This window comes from Zootermopsis nevadensis, unplaced genomic scaffold, assembly GCF_977971745.1.
Source record: "Zootermopsis nevadensis isolate Lab colony 2312 unplaced genomic scaffold, Znev_1.0 Znev_ptg000028l, whole genome shotgun sequence".
Classification (NCBI taxonomy): Eukaryota; Metazoa; Arthropoda; class Insecta; order Blattodea; family Termopsidae; genus Zootermopsis; species Zootermopsis nevadensis.
Window position 1 is genome coordinate 15,314,561 of NW_028259160.1, and position 23,395 is coordinate 15,337,955.

General features: G+C 41.9%; 3 protein-coding genes across 3 annotated transcripts; 2 read left to right on the forward strand and 1 right to left on the reverse strand.

Annotated features, from left to right (window-relative positions):
- The first annotated feature begins 12,531 nt into the window (after positions 1-12,531).
- On the forward strand, positions 12,532-14,152 carry LOC110826706 (allergen Tha p 1). Its single transcript, XM_022057582.2, has 2 exons — positions 12,532-12,794; positions 13,763-14,152. Exons 1-2 carry the CDS (start codon positions 12,608-12,610, stop codon positions 13,900-13,902), a joined length of 327 nt encoding a protein of 108 aa, XP_021913274.1. The 5' UTR covers positions 12,532-12,607; the 3' UTR covers positions 13,903-14,152.
- A 792-nt stretch (positions 14,153-14,944) lies between these two features.
- Positions 14,945-16,700, forward strand: LOC110826704 (ejaculatory bulb-specific protein 3). Its single transcript, XM_022057580.2, has 2 exons — positions 14,945-15,149; positions 16,338-16,700. The coding sequence occupies exons 1-2, from the start codon at positions 14,945-14,947 to the stop codon at positions 16,511-16,513; spliced, it is 381 nt and encodes a 126-aa protein (XP_021913272.1). The 3' UTR covers positions 16,514-16,700.
- A 2,041-nt stretch (positions 16,701-18,741) lies between these two features.
- Positions 18,742-20,889, reverse strand: LOC110826703 (ejaculatory bulb-specific protein 3). Its single transcript, XM_022057579.2, has 2 exons — positions 20,531-20,889; positions 18,742-19,447 (listed from the first exon to the last, which is right to left on the reverse strand). The coding sequence occupies exons 1-2, from the start codon at positions 20,724-20,726 to the stop codon at positions 19,236-19,238; spliced, it is 408 nt and encodes a 135-aa protein (XP_021913271.1). The 5' UTR covers positions 20,727-20,889; the 3' UTR covers positions 18,742-19,235.
- Between the last annotated feature and the right edge of the window lie 2,506 nt (positions 20,890-23,395).

Sequence of the window (23,395 nt, forward strand, 5' to 3'; positions counted from 1 at the left end):
GTCAGAAGTCTTGAGAAGTCTCTCGTCCCAAGACTTGAGAAGTCACTCGTCCCAAGTCTTGAGAATTTCTTGTCCCAAGTCTTGAGAAGTTCTTGTCCCAGGTCTTGAGAAGTTCTTGTCCCAAGTCTTGAGAAGATCTTGTCAGAAGTCTTGAGAAGTCTCTCGTCCCAAGACTTGAGAAGTAACTTGTCCCAAGTCTTGAGAAGTTCTCATCCCAAGTCTTGAGAAGTTCTTGTCCCAAGTCTTGAGAAGTTCTTGTCCCAGGTCTTGAGAAGTTCTTGTCCCAAGTCTTGAGAAGATCTTGTCAGAAGTCTTGAGAAGTCTCTCGTCCCAAGACTTGAGAAGTCACTCGTCCCAAGTCTTGAGAATTTCTTGTCGCAAGTCTTGAGAAGTCACTTGTGCCAAGTCTTGAGAAGTTCTTGTCCCAAATCTTGAGAATTTCTTGTCCCAAGTCTTGAGAAGTTCTTGTCCCAAGTCTTGAGAAGTTCTTGTCCCAAGTCTTGAGAAGTCACTCGTCCCAAATCTTGAGAAGTCACTTGTCCCAAGTCTTGAGAAGTCACTCGCCCCAAGTCTTGAGAAGTTCTTGTCCCAAGTCTTCAGATGTCACTTGTCCCAAGTCTTGAGAAGTTCTTGTCCCAAGTCTTGAGTTCTTGTCCCAAGTCTTGAGAAGTCACTTGTCGCAAGTCTTGAGAAGTTCTTGTCCCAAGTCTTGTCTGCTTGTTTACGGCTGTGCCTCTCCCGTCTTAGCTGAATTCAATTTTTTTTCAAAAATTTCAAAAATTCTTAGATTTCTTCGCGTTTCACGCCATATGCAGTCGTTTTTATTTTTTTTAAAATTTCGAAAATTTTTGAAAATTCTCGAAGGGGTACCCCTTTGAGAAATTTCAATTTTTTCGAAAAATTTCGAAAAATCGAAAAACGTGGCAAATCGTCCAAAAAGCGCACAAAACTAAGAATTTTTGAAAATTTTTTTCAGAAATGTCAGAAAATTCTTGGTTTTGTGCGCATTTCAGAAGGTTTGCAGCGTTTTTTGATTTTTCGAAAAATTTGAAAAACTTTCCTTCTAAATTAGACCTGTCCCATCCCTATCAGGACTAGACTCCCAAGTCTTGAGAAGTCCTTGTCCCAAGTCTTGAAAAGTTCTTGTCCTAAGTCTTGAGAAGTCACTTGTCCCAGGTCTTGAGAAGTCACTCGTCCCAAGTCTTGAGAAGTCACTCGTCCCAAGTCTTGAGAAGTTCTTGTCCCAAGTCTTGAGAAGTCACTTGTCCCAAGTCTTGAGAAGTCACTCGTCCCAAGTCTTGAGAAGTTCTTGTCCCAAGTCTTGAGAAGTTCTTGTCCCAGGTCTTGAGAAGTTCTTGTCCCAAGTCTTGAGAAGTCACTCGTCCCAAGTCTTGAGAAGTCACTCGTTCCAAGTCTTGAGAAGTTCTTGTCCCAAGTCTTGAGAAGTCACTTGTCCCAAGTCTTGAGAAGTTCTTGTCCCAAGTCTTGAGAAGTTCTTGTCCCAAATCTTGAGAAGTACTTGTCCCAAGTCTTGAGAAGACACTCGTCCCAAGTCTTGAGAAGTCACTCGTCCGTAGTCTTGAGAAGTCACTCGTCCCAAGTCTTGAGAAGTTCTTGTCCCAAGTCTTGAGAAGTCACTTGTCCCAAGTCTTGAGAAGTTCTTGTCCCAAGCCTTGAGAAGTCACTCGTCCCAAGTCTTGAGAAGTCACTCGTCCCAAGTCTTGAGAAGTTCTTGTCCCAAGTCTTGAGAAGTTCTTGTCCCAAGTCTTGAGAAGTCACTTGTCCCAAGTCTTGAGAAGTCACTTGTCCCAAGTCTTCAGAAGTTCTTGTCCCAAGTCTTGAGTTCTTGTCCCAAGTCTTGAGAAGTCACTTGTCGCAATTCTTGAGAAGTTCTTGTCCCAAGTCTTGAGAAGTCACTTGTCCCAGGTCTTGAGAAGTCACTCGTCCCAAGTCTTGAGAAGTCACTCGCCCTAAGTCTTGAGAAGTTCTTGTCCCAAGTCTTGAGATGTCACTTGTCCCAAGTCTTGAGAAGTACTTGTCCCAAGTCTTGAGAAGTCACTCGTCCCAAGTCTTGAGAAGTCACTCGTCCCAAGTCTTGAGAAGTTCTTGTCCCAAGTCTTGAGAAGTCACTTGTCCCAAGTCTTGAGAAGTTCTTGTCCCCAGTCTTGAGAAGTTCTTGTCCCAAGTCTTGAGAAGTACTTGTCCCAAGTCTTGTGAAGTCACTCGTCCCAAGTCTTGAGAAGTTCTTGTCCCTAGTCTTGAGAAGTCACTTGTCCCAAGTCTTGAGAAGTTCTTGTCCCAAGTCTTGAGAAGTTCTTGTCCCAAGTCTTGAGAAGTCACTCGTCCCAAGTCTTGAGAAGTCACTCGTCCCAAGTCTTGAGAAGTCACTCGTCCCAAGTCTTGAGAAGTCACTCGTTCCAAGTCTTGAGAAGTTCTTGTCCCAAGTCTTGAGAAGTCACTTGTCCCAAGTCTTGAGAAGTTCTTGTCCCAAGTCTTGAGAAGTTCTTGTCCCAAATCTTGAGAAGTACTTGTCCCAAGTCTTGAGAAGACACTCGTCCCAAGTCTTGAGAAGTCACTCGTCCGTAGTCTTGAGAAGTCACTCGTCCCAAGTCTTGAGAAGTTCTTGTCCCAAGTCTTGAGAAGTCACTTGTCCCAAGTCTTGAGAAGTTCTTGTCCCAAGCCTTGAGAAGTCACTCGTCCCAAGTCTTGAGAAGTCACTCGTCCCAAGTCTTGAGAAGTTCTTGTCCCAAGTCTTGAGAAGTTCTTGTCCCAAGTCTTGAGAAGTCACTTGTCCCAAGTCTTGAGAAGTCACTTGTCCCAAGTCTTCAGAAGTTCTTGTCCCAAGTCTTGAGTTCTTGTCCCAAGTCTTGAGAAGTCACTTGTCGCAATTCTTGAGAAGTTCTTGTCCCAAGTCTTGAGAAGTCACTTGTCCCAGGTCTTGAGAAGTCACTCGTCCCAAGTCTTGAGAAGTCACTCGCCCTAAGTCTTGAGAAGTTCTTGTCCCAAGTCTTGAGATGTCACTTGTCCCAAGTCTTGAGAAGTACTTGTCCCAAGTCTTGAGAAGTCACTCGTCCCAAGTCTTGAGAAGTCACTCGACCCAAGTCTTGAGAAGTTCTTGTCCCAAGTCTTGAGAAGTCACTTGTCCCAAGTCTTGAGAAGTTCTTGTCCCCAGTCTTGAGAAGTTCTTGTCCCAAGTCTTGAGAAGTACTTGTCCCAAGTCTTGTGAATTTACTCGTCCCAAGTCTTGAGAAGTTCTTGTCCCTAGTCTTGAGAAGTCACTTGTCCCAAGTCTTGAGAAGTTCTTGTCCCAAGTCTTGAGAAGTTCTTGTCCCAAGTCTTGAGAAGTCACTCGTCCCAAGTCTTGACAAGTCACTCGTCCCAAGTCTTGAGAAGTCACTCGTCCCAAGTCTTGAGAAGTCACTCGTTCCAAGTCTTGAGAAGTTCTTGTCCCAAGTCTTGAGAAGTCACTTGTCCCAAGTCTTGAGAAGTTCTTGTCCCAAGTCTTGAGAAGTTGTTGTCCCAAATCTTGAGAAGACACTCGTCCCAAGTCTTGAGAAGTCACTCGTCCGTAGTCTTGAGAAGTCACTCGTCCCAAGTCTTGAGAAGTTCTTGTCCCAAGTCTTGAGAAGTCACTTGTCCCAAGTCTTGAGAAGTTCTTGTCCCAAGTCTTGAGAAGTCACTCGTCCCAAGTCTTGAGAAGTCACTCGTCCCAAGTCTTGAGAAGTTCTTGTCCCAAGTCTTGAGAATTTCTTGTCCCAAGTCTTGAGAAGTCACTTGTCCCAAGTCTTGAGAAGTCACTTGTCCCAAGTCTTGAGAAGTCACTTGTCCCAAGTCTTGAGAAGTTCTTGTCCCAAGTCTTTTCAATTTTTTCGAAAAATCGAAAAACGTAGCATATCGTCCAAAAAGCGCACAAAACTAAGAATTTTTGAAAATTTTCAACTTTTAATTTTTTCCGAAAATTTTTGGTTTTGTGCGCATTTCAGAAGGTTTGCAGCGTTTTTTGATTTTTCGAAAAATTTGAAAATTTTTCCTTCTAAATTTGACCTGTCCCATCCCTATCAGGACTGGTCTCCCAATTCTTGAGAAGTCACTTGTCCCAAGTCTTGAGAAGTCCTTGTCCCAAGTCTTGAGAAGTTCTTTTCCCAAGTCTTGAGAAGTCACTTGTCCCAGGTCTTGAGAAGTCACTCGTCCCAAGCCTTGAGAAGACACATGTCCCAAGCCTTCAGAATTCACCTGTCCCAAGCCTTGGGAAGTCACCTGTCCCAAGCCTTGAGAAGTCACTAGTCCCAAGCCTTGAAAAATCACTTGTCCCAAGCCTTGTGAATTTACTTGTCCCAAGCGTTCAGAAGTCACTTGTCCTAAGTCTTGAGAAGTCACTTTTCCCAAGCATTGAGAAGTCACTTGTCCCAAGAATTGAGAAGTAACTTGTTCCAAGCATTGAGAAGGCACTTGTCCCAAGCATTGAGAAGTAACTTGTCCCATGCCTTGAGAAGTCACTTGTTCCAAGTCTTGAGATGTCACTTGTGCCAAGCCTTGAGAAGACACCTGTCCCAAGCCTTGAGAAGTCACCTGTCCCAAGCTTTGAGAAGTCATCTGTCCCAAGCCTTGAGAAGTCACCTGCCCCAAGCCTTGAGAAGTCACTTGTCCCATGCCTTGAGAAGTCACTTGTCCCAAGCCTTGAGAAGTCACTTGTCCCTAGCCTCGAGAAGTCACTTGTTCTAAGTCATGAGAAGTCTCTTTTCCCAAGCCTTGAGAAGTCACTTGTCCCAAGCATTGAGAAGTCACTTGTCCCAAGCCTTGAGAAGTCACTTGACCCAAGCATTGATAAGTCACTTGTCCCAAGCATTGAGAAGTCACTTGTACCCAGCCTTGAGAAGTCACTTTTCCCAAGCCTTGAGAAGTCACTTGTCCCAAGCATCGAGAATTCACTTGTCCCAAGCCTTGAGAAGTCACTTGTCCCAAGCATTGATAAGTCACTTGTCCCAAGCATTGAGAAGTCACTTGGGACAAGAACTTCTCAAGACTTGGGTCAAAGTGACTTCTCAAGACTTGGGACAAGAACTTCTCAAGACTTGGGACAAGTGACTTCTCAAAACTTGGGACAAGAACTTCTGAAAACTTGGGACAAGAACTTCTCAAGACTTGGGACAAGAACTTCTCAAGACTTGGGACAAGAATTTCTCAAGACTTGGGACAAGTGACTTCTCAAGACTTGGAACAAGAAATTCTCAAGACTTGGGAGAAGTGACTTCTCAAGGCTTGGGACAAGTGAATTCTCAAGGCTTGGGAAAAGTGACTTCTAAAAACTTGGGAAAATTGACTTCTCAAGACTTGGGACAAGTGACCTCAAAGCTTGGGACAAGTGACTTCTCAAGACTTGGGACTAGAACTTCTCAAGACTTGGGACAAGAACTTTTTAAGACTTGGGACAAGAACTTCTCAAGACTTGGGACAGGAACATCTCAAAACTTGGGATAAGTGACTTCTCAAGTCTTGGTACAAGAACTTCTCAAGACTTCGAACAAGTGAGTTCTCAAGACTTGGGACAAGAACTTCTCAAGACTTGGGACAAGAACTTCTCAAGACTTAGGACAAGAACTTGTCAAGACTTGGCACAAGTGACTTCTCAAGACTTGGGACAAGTGATTTCTCAAGACTTGGGACAAGCACTTCTCAAGACTTGGGACAAGAGCTTCTCAAGACTTGGGACAAGAACTTTTTAAGATTTGTGACAAGAACTTCTCAAGACTTGGGACAAGAACTTCTCAAGACTTGGGACTTGAACTTCTCAAGACTTGGGACAAGTGACTTCTCAAGACTTGGGGCAAGAACTTCTCAAGACTTGTCACAAGTGACTTCTCAAGACTTGGGACAAGTGACTTCTCAAGACTTGGGACAAGCACTTCTGATGACTTGGGACAAGAACTTCTCAAGACTTGGGACAAGTGACTTTTCAAGACTTGGGACAAGTGACTTCTCAAGACTTGGGACGATTGACTTCTCAAGACTTGGGGCAAGTGAGGTCTCAAGACTTGGGACGAGTGACTTCTCAAGACTTGGGACATGTGATTTTTAAAGACTTGGGACGAGTGACATCTTTCAATACTTGGGACAAGTGACTTCTCAAAACTTGGGACGAGTGACTTCTCAAAACTTGGGACGAGTGGCTTCTCAAGACTTGGGACGAGTGGCTTCTAAAGACTTGGGACGAGTGGCTTCTCAAAGGTTGGTACGTTGTGTTCTCAAGACTTGGAACAAGTAACTTCTAAAGGCTTGGGACAATTGACTTCTCAAGACTTTGGACAATTGACTTCTCAAAACTTTGGACGAGAGTCTTCTCAAGACTAGGGACAAGTGATTTCTCAAGACTTGGGACAACTGATTTTCTCAAGGTTTGGGACGAGTGCCTTCTCAAGTCTTTTGACATGTGACTTCTCAGGACTTGGGACGAGTAACTTCTCAAGACTTGGGACAAGTGACTTCTCAAGACGTGGGACCAGGTACTTCTCAATACTTGGGACTGCGACTTTTCACGTCTTGGGACAAGTGACTTCTCAAGACTTGGGACATGTGACTTCTCAATTCTTGGGACAAGTGACTTCTCAAGACTTGGGACAAGTGACTTCTCAAGACTTTGGACTAGTGACTTCTCAAGACTTGGGAAAAGTGACTTCTCAAGTCTTGGTACGAGTGACTTCTCAAGACTTGGGACGAGTGACTTCTCAGTACTTTTGTCGAGTGACTTTTCAAGACTTCGAACAAGAACTTCTCAAGACTTGGGACAAGTGACTTCTCAAGACTTGGGACAAGTGACTTCTCAAGACTTGGGACAAGCACTTCTCAAGACTTGGGACAAGAACTTCTCAAGACTTGGGACAAGAAATTTTTAAGACTTGGGACAAGAACTTCTCAAGACTTGGGACAAGAACTTCTCAAGACTTGGGATAATTGACTTCTCAAGACTTGGGACGAGAACGTCTCAAGACTTGGTACAAGTGACTTCTCAAGACTTGGGACAACAACTTCTCAAGACTTGGGACAAGAAATTCTCAAGACTTGGGACATGTGACTTCTGAAGACTTGGGACAAGTGACTTCTCAAGACTTGGGACGAGTGACTTCTCTAGACTTGGGACAAGTGACTTCCCAAGACTTGGGACAAGTGACTTCTCAAGACTTGGGACAAGTGACTTCTCAAGACTTGGGACGAGTGACTTCTCAAGACTTGGGACGAATGACTTCTCAAAGCTTGGGGCAAGTGAGGTCTCAAGACTTGGGACGAGTGAGGTCTCAAGACTTGGGACATGTGATTTTTAAAGACTTGATACAAGTGACATCTTTCAATACTTGGGACAAGTGACTTCTCAAAACTTGGGACGAGTGGCTGCTCAACACTTAAGACGAGTGGCTTCTCAAGACTTGGGACGAGTGGCTTCTAAAGACTTGTAACGAGTGGCTTCTCAAAGGATGGGACGTGTTCTCAAGACTTGGAACAAGTGACTTCTCAAGGCTTGGTACAAGTGACTTCTCAAGACTTTGGACAATCGACTTTTCAGGACTTTTGACAAGTGACTTCTCAGGACTTGGGACGAATGACTTCTCAAGACTTGGTACAAGTGACTTCCCAAGACTTGGGACAAGTGACTTCTCAAGACGTGGGACCAGGTACTTGGGACGAGTGACTTCTCAAGACTTGGGACATGTGATTTTTAAAGACTTGGGACGAGTGACATCTTTCAATACTTGGGACAAGTGACTTCTCAAAACTTGGGACGAGTGGCTTCTCAAAACTTGGGACGAGTGGCTTCTCAAGACTTGGGACGAGTGGCTTCTAAAGACTTGGGACGAGTGGCTTCTCAAAGGTTGGGACGTTGTGTTTTCAAGACTTGGAACAAGTGACTTCTCAAGGCTTGGGACAAGTGACTTCTCAAGACTTTGGACAATTGACTTCTCAATACTTTGAACGAGAGTCTTCTCAAGACTTGGGACAATTGATTTCTCAAGACTTGGGACAACTGATTTTCTCAAGACTTGGTACGAGTGACTTCTCAAGTCTTTTGACAAGTGACTTCTCAGGACTTGGGACGAGTGACTTCTCAAGACTTGGTACAAATGACTTCTCAAGACTTGGGACTAGTGACTTCTCAAGACGTGGGACCAGGTACTTCCCAATACTTGGGACTGTGACTTTTCACGACTTGGGACGAGTGACTTCTCAAGACTTGGGACGAGTGACTTCTCAATACTTTTGTCGAGTGACTTTGGAAGACTTGGGACAAGTGACTTCTCAAGACTTGGAACAAGTGACTTCTCAAGGCTTGGGACAAGTGATTTCTCAAGACTTGGGACAAGTGACGTCTCAAGACTTGACACAAGTGACTTCTCAAGACTTTTGACAAGTGAATTCTCAAAACTTGGGACGATCGACTTCTCAATACTTGGGACGAGTGACTTCTCAAGACTTGGGACAAGTGACATCTCAAGACTTGGGACCAGTGAATTAGCAAGACTTGGGACAATTGACTTCTCAAGACTTGAGACAAGTGACTTCTCAAGTTTTGGGACAAGTGACTTCTCAAGACTTGGGACGAGTGACTTCTCAATACTTGGGACGAGTGACTTCTCAAGACTTGGGACAAGTGACTTCTCAAGACTTGGGACAAGTGAGTACTCACGACTTGGGACAAGTGACGTCTCAAGACTTTGGTCAAGTGACTTCTCAAGACTTGGGACAAGTGACTTCTCAAGACTTGGGACAAGTGACATCTCAAGACTTTTGACAGGTGACTTCTCAAGACTTGGGTCAAGTGACTTCTCACGACTTGGGCCTTGCTACTTTTCGCGACTTGAGACTTGCGACTTTTCGCAACTTGGGAAATGCGACTTCCCTCGACTTGGGACATTCGACTTCTCACTACTTGGGACATTCGACTTCCGACGACTTGTGACATGCGTCTTCTCATGACTTAGGATTTGCGACTTTACGAAACTTGGGACAAGCGACTTCTCACGACTTGGGACATGTGACTTCTCACGACTTGGGACATGCAACTTCTCTCGACTTGTGACACGCGACTTCTCACGACTTGAGACATGCGACTTCTCACGACTAGAGACATTCTACTTTTCAAGTTTTGCGACTTGCGACTTCTCGGAACTTGGGACATGCGACTTTTCACGACTTGAGACAGGCGATTTCTCAAAAGAAAATTTTTGAAATTTTTTCAAATCTATTTAGTTTTGTGCTCCATTTGGAAGATTTGCAGCATTTTTAGATTTTTTGAATAATTTTAAAATTTCCGTCTAAGTTCTCCCCACTCGATACCTGCCAGACACGTTTTCTGGCGTGGTCTTTCTCTGACGTACATGGACTCTGCTGTGCACAAGCTCTAGGAAATCCGGTCTCTCTTTGACCGTGTTTCTTACGTGCCGTCTTTGCAAGGAACGCTTCCGGCGGATACCGGTACAGTCATAGACGTTGTCCGCCAGAGGCAGTTGGAGGCAGAGAACGCGTCCGACAGAGACCTAGTGAGGAAGAGACTGAGTAAGGCAGTGAGCTGATGAGGCTGTCAACGAGTCATGCAAATACCTGCTGTGGTAGAGACGAGTTCTATAAGGAAGCTGTTATAGTGAGGTTCGGGTGAGGCAAATTTTGAAAAAAATTTAAAATTTTCGAAAATCAAAAATTGCTGGAGAACGTCTGACATACGCACAAAATCAAAAAAATTGAAAAATTTTAAAAAAAGTTTTTTGAAAATTTTTCATGTTTTTTTTTTAGTTTTGGTTGCCATTTGGAAGATTTGCAGCAGTTTTCGATTTTTTGAAAAATTTGATCATTTCCCTCAAAATTTTCCCCACCCGATTCCTGCCAGACACGTATTCTGGCGTGGCCTTTCTCTGACGTACAGGGACTCTGCTGTGCACAAGCTCTAGGAAATCCGGTCTCTCTTTGACCGTGTTTCTTACGCGCCGTCGTTGCAAGGAACGCTTCCGGCGGATACCGGTACAGGCATAGACGTCCGCCAGAGACAGTGTGAGGCAGACAGCGCGTCCGACAGAGACCTAGAGTGGAAGATACTTAGAACACTCGGTCTGTGCTTCACATGGCTCTTCTGAATGTGTCCGTGCTACACCCAACCTCTGCTTGACACGGCCTGTTTCACAAAGGGTTTCTGACGCGGTCTGTGCCTCACCCGTTTCTGCTGACACGGTCTGTGCTTCACGGAAACTGCGCTGGACACTGCCTGTGCCACACATGGCCTCCCCGTGCAGCGCTCTGTGCTTTACCCTGTCTCTGCTTGAGTCGGTCTCTGCCTCACACGTTCTCTGCTGGAGTCGGTCGGTGCCTCTCAAGTCTGTCGAAGCTGGTCTTCGTAGCGGCGGCCTGTCGGAAGTGGGGGCCGTGCATTAACGATTTGAACAGAGACATAGACCGGGTCGTTGAGAGACAGTGTGCGGCAGAGACAGCGTCTTCCAGATACCGGTTCTAGCAGGGACCGGTAGGGCAGTTTTTTCACAAAAAAAATCCAATTTTTCAAAATTTTCGAAAAATCGAAAAATGCAGGAAAATGTCCAAAAAGCGCACAAAACTAAGAAACTTTGAAAAATTCCGCAATCAATTTTTTTTCGAAAATTTGGTTATTTTCCCTTTTCACAACATTTACAACCATTTGTACATTTTTCAAATTTATCGAAAAATTGAAAAACCATTCTATTTGTCTAAACAGCCCACAAAAACAAAATTTTTCGAAACATTCGTAAATATTTTCAAAGTCCGAATTTTTCAATTTTTTTGACGTAAATACGTCTATATTTTAGGGTCAGTGTCATTCGGCAAAAATGTAACGAAAAAGTGTTACGAAACGTGTTACGAAAAAGGGAAACGAAAAAGTGCAACTTCATTGTTATGTTACCTAGGAAACGTCATCTGTTTATCAACAAATAAACAACAATGGTTACCTACATAGTTACCTTACCTTACCTTACCTTACATTACATTACATTCATCTACCACAGACCCATCTTAAGCGTAACTAATTCAAGTTAAATAAGCAATGTCTTAATCAAACTTTACTCAATTGTAAAGCATGTATAAAGGAAATATTTAGAATAAAGCCAATATATAAACTTCCTTTCCGTAAAGACGTATTTACGTCAAATTCTCCGGAACCATGGTTCCACTGACAACTTTTTAGTTTTGTGCGCTTTTTGGACATTTTCCTGCATTTTTTGTTTTTTCGAAAATTTTGATAAATTTTGAAATTTTTGTCGAAGCACAGACCAAATTTGGTTGAAACTTGGTGAGTGAGATAGTCTGGCAGAAACTGGGTGCAGGAGAGAACAGTTCTGATAGGGATGGTGTATTAAAAGCTTAGAAGAAATTGTTTAAAATTTTATGAAAAATTTTGAAGTCGGAATTTTTCAAATTTTTTTAGTTCTGTGTGCTTTTTAGACAGTTTCCTGCATCTTTTAGTTTTCGAAAATTTGAAAAAGTGTTCAAAGCTCTCCCCGCCCTATCAGCAGAAAAGGTCTCTGCTAGATTAGGCCACACCCGTTGTCTGCTGTACTCGGGACATGCCAGACCCAGTCTGTGCAAGACTCGGTCTCTTCCGGACTCGTTCTGTGCCTCACCCGGTCTTTGCTGAGATGGCCCTTCAGAGACCGTTTAATGCAGAGATCGAGTCTGGCATAAACTAAAATTTTTAGAAAATTTTGAAAAAATTTCAAGTTTAAATTTTTTCTAAAATTCTTAGTTTTGTGCTCCTTTTGAAACATTTTTTTTTCAAAACTGTTAAAAAAAATAAAAATTTGTCAAAGTGGTCTGCACCTGGCCTCCGCCGGATCTGTTCTCTGCTTTGATGTTGGCGGCAGCAATTACCTCTGACACTTCGGTATTTTTTACAGTCTCAGCAACCCAGAAGACAGCAATCTTCAATTTCAATGTACATACACTTCCATTGTAAATTTTCAAAATTACATTAATGATCATAACACCCCAGGTTTGTGATGCTGATCTTCAGTAAGAGATTATAACAACAAAAGTGCATTTCACTGAATGTGAAACAAATATTCAGTTATTCAAAAGTTAGCATATCCACTTCAATAAGTGTATTATTATTATAATACCATAATTATTGTTATGGAATTAAGCAGATAAAATAAATAGAGGATTCCAATGTATTTCATGTTATTAACTAATTTTTTTAAGTTATGATTTTATCACCAACCTGCAACTACCTAGACCTAGTTTCTCTCCTATTCATTAACATTTCCTACATTTTCCTTCATTCAAAACATAGCTCCAGTATGCATTAATTTTCACAATTCACTTAGCAAATTAAATTACTAATCATATACATTCCCCCTTCCTGATCATATGGCCGCAATTCTTGCAGTATTTTCTTTTTCCAAGTTACAAACTTGAAAGTGCTTATGGATTAAATTTTGTGTACATTCAATTAATCTTTCAAGGCCAGCCAAAGACGTGAAAGGTGGATATTTTGGGATGTTTTGCTTCTCCTGTATAACCCCAAGGCTGTTTCCCTCTGATACATATACCACGGTTTTCGCCTGTGTTTGTTTCAGTTCGTCTGTGCTAAAAGACCAAAATGAACAAGAGACTTATTACTGTGGCTATTTTCTGCGTTGTTTTAAATCTTATATCTGCTCAGAGAGCGCCGGTCTTCGGCAGTGGCGACATATCTCATCTATTACAAAATAATGCAGTAATTCAACAGCAGATAAACTGTGTTTTGGATCGAGGTCCATGTAATGAACTTGGGAGAATGCTTAAATGTAAGTTTTGTTTCCATTATAAGAGTGCTGATGTTAAGAAACAGGCTCTGGCGTATGACTTACGACGTAAGATGGCTACAATGCCGGTAGCAATGCTTTAACCACAGTATTTTTCAGTCGGATTCTTTGGTTTCAATAGACTTCCAAGGAATAAGCTCTGTGTGGCACAATGCAATGTATTAAGTTATGAAGTATCATTATAATCGTGTGCAATGCGAGTCTGTAAAGTTTCTTACAAAGTAATATGGTATATTACCTTGGTTACCATTACGAAAGTGGTTTCAGTCAGTTAACATTAGTGCTTTATAAGGTACAGTGATTCTACAGGAAGGATAACACATTTTGTTAATTGATTCATTGTGCAGTAGCTTCAATACTCCAGTCCAGAACTGTCATTTCTTTAGAATTTTAGTACAGGAAAAATCCTGCTCAATGTCTTTTTAAGTACGTACCTAGAAAGCTAAAGCTCATATTCAGCAACCAGCAGCCGAGGTCGCTGGGTTTCCCTGCTCTCTATTATTACCAAGTATAGCAAAGTCAGAATATAGCTTGGTCCAGGAGGTCTGAGAAGAGCTGGTAATGAAGTACTTTCCAACTTGGTGAAAGTACAGAATTGTTCGTCCTTGTAAACTTGCCCCTGGTATTTTAACTAAGCATCACGCCATTACAATGAAGACGTATGTCACGACTGCACAATGCTGGAAATGGCGGCGAACATAATAATTCGTGACTTAATTTTACTTTTGAAGCAAGGAAACGATAGTGACAAAACCGCTCGCTAAAACCGTCTAATTCTTTCAAAAGAACAAAAGAGCTGTCATATTAATTGCTCATGAAATAATTTCAGTCATTGTTGTAAATTTAGTATTTGATCTGTTTCATATTTTTCTCTGAAATTCTTAACACGGTCGTTTTGTTCAGTCGATAAACTGCTTTCGATTAATGCTTTCGATTGTTGCTGTCGACAGTGGCGCTCCCAGAGGTGGTTGGCCGCAACTGTCGGTCCTGCACCGCCCAGCAAGCTGCCAACGCCCGTCGCCTGGTGAACTTCATCCGTCAAAGACACCCAGACGTATACAGCGCAGTGGTAGCGCGTTACAGTGGTTGATTGTAACAGTGGCATTACGTACATACACAAACCTTCCCATTAATAAACTGTATTTCTGCACGCCAAGTTCATTTGTTTATCTTCTGGGACAATTGTGTGAAGGCATACGTCCTTACTGTTTAGAAATAAATTCACAACTCAGCCTGGTTCTTTCACAGCTAACATAACATTTTGATACATGCAGATACAGGACGACATTTTAAGTCAAATGAGGTACGTGTATGTTAATAAAAACTGTAAACAATTTAAACGAATGGTGTTTTTTTCTCAAACAAGAAAATCTCTGTCCCCAGTACACAATGAAGTTGAAACTGCTGATTCATTGAACCAATATTATTTTACGCATTGTCCATTTTGTGAAATATATTTCATATACGTCCCATTTCAAATTCTCCGTTACCAGGCAAATGGAGACCGTTAATGAGCCACTAGGCCTATAGAGTGGGAAGTTAAAGATTATATCTAATACACAGGATGTTTCGAGACTTCCATCTTCAGGGGACTGACTGACAGGTTTGTTATTTCAAATGCACAATTTTGTCAGTTTTAATATTTTTTAATGATATGAACGGTTCATCTCGCTTAGAAGATTTTACTTGTCTGACATGGATTTAGCTGACGCGTACCAGCGAAATAAATGCGACAATACAATAGTTAAAGCTAACTATTTCAATGCGGAAGTGAATCAGAGCTATTCCAAGGTGCAGCTGTCACAGAGACCCGTTCGTTGAAAAAGGGGCCAGTTGAACCGGTGATTGAAATTCAGGCCCTTGGCAGAACCCAGGAAAAGAGTTCTGCTGGTAATAAGACACACAGGAAGCTCTCGCCGTAGTTGAAGTGTCATCCGGAATAATAGCTCGTCGTCATGGAAACAAAAATAATACTTTGGAAACATTCAGGAAATTATTGAGCAAGTTAACTTCCCGGACCAAATGTGCTGACACTTTGTTGTTAGCGGGCAGATGTGGGTCACTCAAGGAGGGGAGAGAGAGCCCGATATATAGAAGGCCGGCAGGCACTCGGTCACTCACCAGACGCCGCCATGAGACACAAGTTAGCCGTCTCCCTGCTTCTGGTTGTGCTTGGGGCAGCGCTGGCCGTCAGTGCCGAGAAGCCAAAAACGTACACCTCCAAGTATGACAATGTCGACGTGGACAGCATCTTGGGAAACAGTCGCATCCTGACCAGTTACATCAAGTGCATGCTGGACGAGGGACCATGCACACCGGACGCCAGAGATCTCAAGAGTGAGTACCTTCGTGACTTCGCCTTCCCGACGTGTGGGCGACCGCCTGTGACCTTTTGGACAAATAATTTTACTGATTTTCGACGCCAATCCATCAGTTCTGTACAAATTGTTATCGAAAATACAAATAAACCAATGAAAACCTGACGATGGGAGTAGATCTAGCTGCAGGAATATTGATTGTATTAAACATATCTAAAAATGGGCAATGTCCAGCACAGCTGTGGTACAGGGGAGAGCCCTGTTATCTGCATTGCAAGAATAGCATTTATGGTTAACGGGTAGTCTATATAGTAGAGATTATTTGTTTGTAAATCATAAAATTACACTGTGGCCTAGTTATTATTTGAGGTTTTCACGGCGGTGAGTACGAAGATGGGATAAAGCGTCGTGTATTCTGGTAGAAGTTTACCGATGTTTCAGAGGTAAATATTGCTTCCATCATCAGGGTGTTGATTGGCATACATCTTGATCATGCCTGGCTACGTAACCACTGTCATATTTAATTATTCTTAACCTCGGTATTAGATAGGGGTTATGGCCGCCGGTACGTAATCACCTGATAAGAACGTGGATGATCCCCAGAGGCAGTCTTGTAGGCAAGAGTGACACACGCTTCGCCTGCGTTTCGAAACAATCTAGTTTCAATTGGCGTGAAAATGTTTTCACTCAAATAACAAAAATCTCTTGTGCGCTATGCGACGGAAAGTTACGACCTGTTTTATGACACTGGACATACAGAACGAAATTGTCTGCTACAAGGGAAAGTTTTTGTGGTCTCGCAGGTGAACGTCCTGGTTTGTGCCTTGAGGCAGTCACTTTCACTGCCCACACCCGTACAACACCTGCCATAAGTAATACAGCACGTGGCTAGTGAAAGTGGTCGTTCCACTACCGGGTGTTTATTCTTAGCCCACAGAATCTCCACTTAGCCTTTCCTGAGAAGCTGATCGGGACACAACAGTTGCATATGATTTGTAATTTTTCTTTAATACTTCTGGGGATGTGTCTCTGCATTCTGTCAACGCTTTGAATTCGTCTCGTTTCATATTACAAAACGCAGTCCGACGTGGGTCCTGTTTCAGTTATTTAAATAGTTATTTTCTTTTGTAGCTCACCCAAATGTATTTCGCTTTTGACCGTTCACAATGCCTACAACGCAGTTTTAAGAACAATTCTTTTGTTACAGAAACCCTTCCTGACGCACTGCAAACAGGTTGTGAGAAATGCAATGAAAAACAAAAGACAACTTCAGAGCGCGTCATCAAACACTTGATAAAGGAACGTAGCAAGGACTGGGACAGGCTCGTGAACAAATTCGATCCGAAGGGAGAGTACAAGAAGAGATACGAGTCCTTGGCGTAGGCAGCCGTGCAGCTTGCTGGACCAAACAAGAGTATTGTCTCTCTAATAAACAGTTCCACGAACGGACCACATCCATGTAATGGATAAGCTAAAAAACACGAGCAAAGTAATCTTGTTTTGCCTATGTAAAGTAAGGACAATACACGATAAATCAGTTGTTGAGACTTTCGAGTTCTCGCAGCATCTATACGTGTCTTTTCACGATGTTACGCCGTGCAGTCCGGTACAGGTTTTACCGACCTCTTTATCGTAAGCACCTATGAAACGTCGGTTAAACTTCTACCGGACTAAACGATGCGATATCCCAACAAGACAGACACCTTTAAAAATCGGTTCTTTCTAAATGTCGTAAATAACGGGGACTGAGGATTAATTTCTCTCCCCTCCACCCCAACATCACAGCCTTGTAGATTGGGAGGGCGGTGAGCCCTTAACACAGTCCTTCGACGAAACTATACGCAAATGGATCCATCAATCAATAGCGTTTTGACTGTCTGAGACAATTGTAATGTGCTATGCCTTTTGATAACGATGAGATTAAAGAATATTTTAATATTTTAATATTTTCCGTCAAATCACAATTTTAATAAGATAATAAAACATAAAATATTTAAAATATCATTTCACGTTCCGCATCGAATGATCGATTTACAAATTGGAACGTCTCCTACGACATGTTTCGGTTATATTTAACCGTCCTCAGGTATAAATTAGATTGGTGAAATTTAAAACTCGAATTACAATCATTTACAATGTTATGCAGTTTATTGAAATGTTCTTATCAGATTACTCTTATATATTAGAACGAAGGTATTGTTTTTTATATGGCGTGGTTCATCTGATGTTCAATATTAGTCTGTAAAGCAATGATTTAAATAAAAACATTAATAAATATGGAGTAATACAGAAAACAAAATGATCATTCGATGCGGAACGTGAAATGATATTTTAAATATTTTATATTTTATTATCTTATTAAAATTGTGATTTGACGGAAAATATTAAAATACTAAAATATTAACCTAATTCACAATATGATGCAAATATACTACCTTATGAGATTAAAGAAGTTAGTTTTGTGATTAATGTATTATTAATGTGTGCCTGTCGTTGCATTTCCGTGCTACTTGTTTCGTATTTTGCTTAATTTCCTTTGAAAATGCTTTGTAATAGCAGTAGAACATTTTGTCTGTGGAAATTCTAGGATGTGTCTGTGTAGTTCTGCCTATTTGAATATTTTGGTTATATTCCCTAGACTGGGGATCGGTCCACCCATTACTCTGGCGGGATTCGATCCTCTATCCCAGTGTTTAACCAGTGCAAAGTCCGTGCATACGAAAGCTCATCCAGTCAGTGCAAATTCGTCACAGTCAAATCAACAACTTCCGAACCACTAATTTTTTCTAAAGTTTCTCCGATCTGCGGCAACATTCAAATTGCCCCGTGCGGTCCCTAAGTTAAAAACAAATGCGCACTTCCGGCTTATTCCACGGTGGTTACATGCTGACTTCCTTAATTTAATCCTGCAACAGTGTATCTGAAATTTCAGAGAGAGTGTACGTACCCAGACAATGCTAAGATCATAAAAAAAGCTAATACTTCATTCACCTCATGTGGCATATGGCTGTAGACATATGTAAACACGTATAAAGTCAGCGATGATGCTAACTCGAAAGTGTGACGTCAGCACTGTTGAGAAATCGCTTCGATTTCACCCCTGCTGATTATGCAACCGTTCAGGTCACATGGAAACGCTTTGACGTCAAGGCAGTAGGATTCACGAGAGAGAGAAGGCGGTTCAGGGCATTTTACACAAACACACCAATTATAAAAGCATTAACTCTGTGCACAAAACACGTTCCTGAAACTTCATCTGTACCCAGTTTCATGATTACTAACAAGAATGTAGGATTTGAGGACATGGACAGCAATCTACTGACAAGAAGTTCTGGGAAGAATTTTTAAAGCATATTTTCCTTCCGGTGAGGCCACTCAGGACTCAGAGAATGCATGCCATAACACTCGAATTTTATCTATTTGCCTTCAAGTCTCCTACCAATTAAAAACGCATAGAAACAGCAGGGAACGAAGACGTGTTGTTCTGTATTGGCAAATAACCGCTCCCAGCCACAAGCGAAGAACACAGAGAGAATTTTATAAAAATGGGCTGAGAAAAATATTCGAAATTAAAAGAATGAAGTGGTACGAGGGTTTAAAAATTCACATGGTGAGGAAGGTCATGATTTATATATTTCGATAATATTAATCAAATATTATTATTATTGTTATTATTATCAATGATGTCACATCAGAACCCTGATTTTGGGGGCGGAGATGGTTCCCGAAGCGTCTGTGAGCTTCGTGTAAACAAAAGACGCGGCTGATTGCCAGAGATATTATTAAAAAAAAACAGAAACTAAACAGTCCGCATGATAATATGGTAGTTGATAGCATTACAACAAGCAAGCTAACAAAGAAGAAACAAAGGAGTAACAAAACAGAAAATAAATTTAAAGACAGAAACAAATACAAAATTAAAGAAGAATTAAACAAATTAAAATGAACTACCCGGAAAATTACACCGTTATTTGTGATGATTTTATAAACAAACTGTAATAAAATCATATGAAAATAAAAGTAAAAGTTTTTTAATTACGACGTGGAAACAAGGTACGTTCACAAAATGAGCGCTGCCCCCAGGACACACCGGTGCCCCTCTCCTTCATGCGTCATTCTGTTCGTCCTCATAATCGTCGTCGTCGTTTTCAATTAAATATTTCTTCCTGAAGGTGTTATCGGGGTCGTACTTATTCAGGATCCCATCCCACATGTCCCGGTGGTGCAGCTGAATGAAAGCCATCACTACGCCTGCTTGCGTCTTCTGAATTTCGCTGCATTTGCTGCATTCGGTGAGCAGCGCGTCAGGTATGGTTTCTGCAACAAACCATTCACACATGTGAGGAGGGCAGAGAGTCCGAAGACTCGAGAACGTAACACGCAGCATTCGAGCACGAGTTGCAAAACAGTGTCGCGGTTTCGAGACTTTATAGCCGTGTGACCAAGTAGAAAGTAGTTCACTTGCCATAATTAAAGACTTTTCAAATTCCTTTAGACTAAAAATTATTGTGTCAAGTAATAACGTGATCTAACACGTGATAACTAATCAGTGTTGCCACTCTTACAGGTTACATGTAAAATCTCGTACTGCAAAGCAATTCATGGAAATTAATGGACTTAGAAATTAAATTAATGTGACCGGAAAGGGTAACTTCAGGCCTCAGTGGCACACTGGGACCGTGGGTTCGAATCCCACTCAAGGCGCGGATGTTTGTCCGCGTTTCTCCGTGTTGTGCTGTCCTGGGCACAGGTTGAGGGGTTTAAATCAAAGCCTAACGTAAATTCCGTCCAGTTAAGCATTTGTCTGAAACGTTTCCTATTCAAAAATTATCTAAATCAAGGAGATGCTTTATCGCCATTGCTTTTTAAGTTTGCTTTAGAAAATGCAATTTATTTGCACTGTGACTCAGTTCTCATTTTGGCAAAAACGGGCAGCCATCGTCATTTACAACAAAATAGAAATACAGCAGAAATAGTCTTGCGTTTCCTTTTAACATTTGTGGAGGAACTGAAGCAGTTAGCCAATAATTATAACAATCCTGTCTTTCAGGAACATTTAATGCATTAACAACATTTCAGAAAAGTCAATATTCACGAAAAACTATAACGTTAAGATTAAACACGGCCATTACGAAGTAAAGAAAACAAGATTTAACAGACAAAAGAAATATGTAGCACATAAAAGCAGCAACAATTTTACAAAGAAACGTCAGCGCAGGATTATGATATGAAAAGAACATAATTGATCCAGACTTCACTGACGTCACCGTATTTTTCCAACTATTGTTAAATTATAGACACATATTTGAATAGGAAACCTAACGACACATCTATTGCATGTTATTTTGAAAGACAAGGCTTTGAAAGAACGGAGTTTAGTAAAGCAACAAATCAACTCACTCTTCAGTTCAAGCCCTTCACGAGTGCATGGTCCTTTGTCCAGCAGGCAATTATAGTAACTCCTCAGGAGACGTTCGCTCTTCAGAATTCCGTCAATGTCAATGTTGTCATATCGAGTGGTGTACTTTGTATCCGAAGCAGACGCTGATAGTTGTATCGCTCCTGCGATCACCATGACAGTCAGCGGGTACAGCATCGTTTCCACTCAGGCGCTGATGTCTTAGTAACCTAGTCCCATATAAAAGCATCTCCTGCTAGAAGTTAGCCTTCAAAGCCGGAGGTCTAAACTAGTTTAGAGCTGAGATAGCTCACTCACAGGGCCTCAGCAGACGAGAAGACCGAGGTTAGATCTCCGATACGATCAAAGGATTTTACTTTGAGCCTCTGCGTTCAGGCCGGCTATGAGGTCCACTCAGCTCCCTTTTTAATGAGTACCGGGGGTAAAGGGGCTAATTGACCTCTATCAGCAATCACCTCCAGGGGTTGTAGTGCCGTGTAGTCTGGTTGAAGTTTTCCAACGTCTCATCGCCCTGATGATGGAGGTAGCAAGGATCCCTGTAACGTCGGTAAACTTCTACCAGACTAAACGGCGGAACAACCCAGAGGACGGCCATCTTCGTACTCACAGCCGTGGAAACCTCAGATCATACAACTTTTAACGTCGTTCTTTTGGGCTGGATAGTTTAGGAAATTTGCATCAGCTGCTGTATCAATTCTACTTCAGTATTTTAATACCTGCCATAATTCATTCACTTAATGGACAAATATAATGACGCACTTTGGTTCCGTGTACGTGGATGTATAAAAAGTCGCTCAATGATGCTGAATGCTGTAATTTGTTTTGAACTTTGCTGGCATGACGTCAGTCGATAATCATAGTATTCAAATTAACTTGTAAGGGTCACCTTGTAAGCTTAATGATAAATTCTGGGTTTCGCATTTATGTATCTTTATAAAAAGCATGCAGCATACATAGTAAGTCACAGCAAACTCTTTGCACATAATAGTGATGTCGTGTAATGAGGGCACATTCATGTACGAAACGACATGGATTTCGGAGAAACATACAGTCTCCATCTTCAGAGCTGACATTAACTTACCAGATTACTTAAAAATTCACCTACTGTAGAAAACATTAGCACATGGTAATCCACTGAGTACAGTTGAGAAACTGATAGTCGCTCAGTTAGTCAACTAATTCCCCGTCTTTTAATGATCTTCGAAATCCATTAGTGAACCCTATCGTGAGTGACCAGTCCATTCCACCAAATCCTGTTTCTCTAAGATCAATTTTAATATTATCCTCTCATCTATGCCTAAGTCTCACAGGCGGCCTTCTTCTCACAGTTTACCTGAGTAAAATTCTTATTCATTTCTCATCCCCCTATGCGTACTATGTTTCCCACCCATCTCATGGGACATGACAGGTGTATTTAAAATCTTCAACTTTTATTTGAATTGTTTTCGAAAAATTGAATATTCACAGAAATTTAAAAAAATCCGATTGCATGCAAAGTTTTCTGTATATGTGATTCATTTTGTAACTAACTAGATGGCTTACCGAACCCGAAGGTTCATCATCGAACTAACCAAAGCCCTCCACCAGACCCTGTCCTGAGCCAACAAAATCCAGTCTCCTTCAACTCCTATCTCCCATAGATCCCGCCTGAGATTATCCTCCCATCTACGTCTAGGTCTCTCCAGGGGTCTCTTCCCCTCAGGCTTCCCGGTGCACACATCTTGTCCCATCCATGCGCTCTACATGCCCAGCCCATCTCATTCTTCTCGACTTAATCACCCTGACAATACTGGGGGAGGAGTACAGATTTTTAAGCTCATCATTATGCAGTTTTCTCCATGCCCCATCGTCTTCTCTCCTAGGCCTAAATATCCTCCTCAACACCCGATTCTCAAACACCTGCAATCTGTGTTCCTCCCTCTGAGTGAGAGACCATGTTTCGCGCCCATACAAAACAACAGATTCATTTTGTAACCAAGATAAAAACCAGAGAGGCGTGGAAATTAAGAATTGATCACGAGAACGGCGTTCTTCTGGGTTTCGGCGCCATCTTCAGGGCTGAATTCAGCACTGACGATGGAGACAATATGTTTCTCAGAAACGTTGGCGTCACCCGAAGAGTCCACGCGACACCAAAACCTAGACGAACTTCATCCTCACGGCCGCGAAAACCTCACACCTCACAATAAATGCGCACATGTGAACTGACGTTCTTTGTGTTGAGTTCGCAGCTCCACGAGTTGCCTCATGATGCCAAGGTGTTTTTGTTCCACTCAGTACTGTTCTAACCGGTGAGTTAATTTTTGTCCTTCTGTGAGCTTCGAGCAGAAGTGAACGTAGCAGACAGAGCTGGCTGTACGCCCTGACACACAAATTACATACTGTCTGTGGCAAGTACCTTGCTGGCAATATTCATGAACTTGTGACACACACCTTAAGAGTGGTGACATATGGGTCACGAAGAAATATACACGCATATGTGAAACATATAGTATATTACATGTTCCAGGTATATCCAGTGCAAACGATTGTAAAATTACCTCTAATAACAAATACGTAATGCGGAAAAGAAAACTAATGTACGCATGTCATGGGATATAGCATACTTTCGTTTGGTTCTTCGAAGTTACAGGGCTAGGAGCTCTATCACAAAATTTCGAAATAATTATAACCCACAAGCATTAGCAACTGAAATAGAGAAACCTAAGAAAGAAAGAAGGGATAGAAAAAAGCATGACTCACAGCCCTGATGATGGAAGTAAAAAGTACATCTGAAACGCCTGACTACACGGCGCAACATCGCAGAAGGCAGCCATCTACAAATGACATACTGTTATTAACAATCT

Bases quoted from the DNA above. Each gene is read 5' to 3' on its own strand.
- LOC110826706 (XM_022057582.2), top strand. From the start codon at position 12,608: ATGAACAAGAGACTTATTACTGTGGCTATTTTCTGCGTTGTTTTAAAT. The intron at 12,795-13,762 runs GTAAGTTTTGTT...TGCTGTCGACAG, and splicing joins ACTTGGGAGAATGCTTAAAT to TGGCGCTCCCAGAGGTGGTT.
- LOC110826704 (XM_022057580.2), top strand. From the start codon at position 14,945: ATGAGACACAAGTTAGCCGTCTCCCTGCTTCTGGTTGTGCTTGGGGCA. The intron at 15,150-16,337 runs GTGAGTACCTTC...CTTTTGTTACAG, and splicing joins GGACGCCAGAGATCTCAAGA to AAACCCTTCCTGACGCACTG.
- LOC110826703 (XM_022057579.2), bottom strand. From the start codon at position 20,726: ATGCTGTACCCGCTGACTGTCATGGTGATCGCAGGAGCGATACAACTA. The intron at 19,448-20,530 runs GTGAGTTGATTT...GGTTTGTTGCAG, and splicing joins TGAAGGGCTTGAACTGAAGA to AAACCATACCTGACGCGCTG.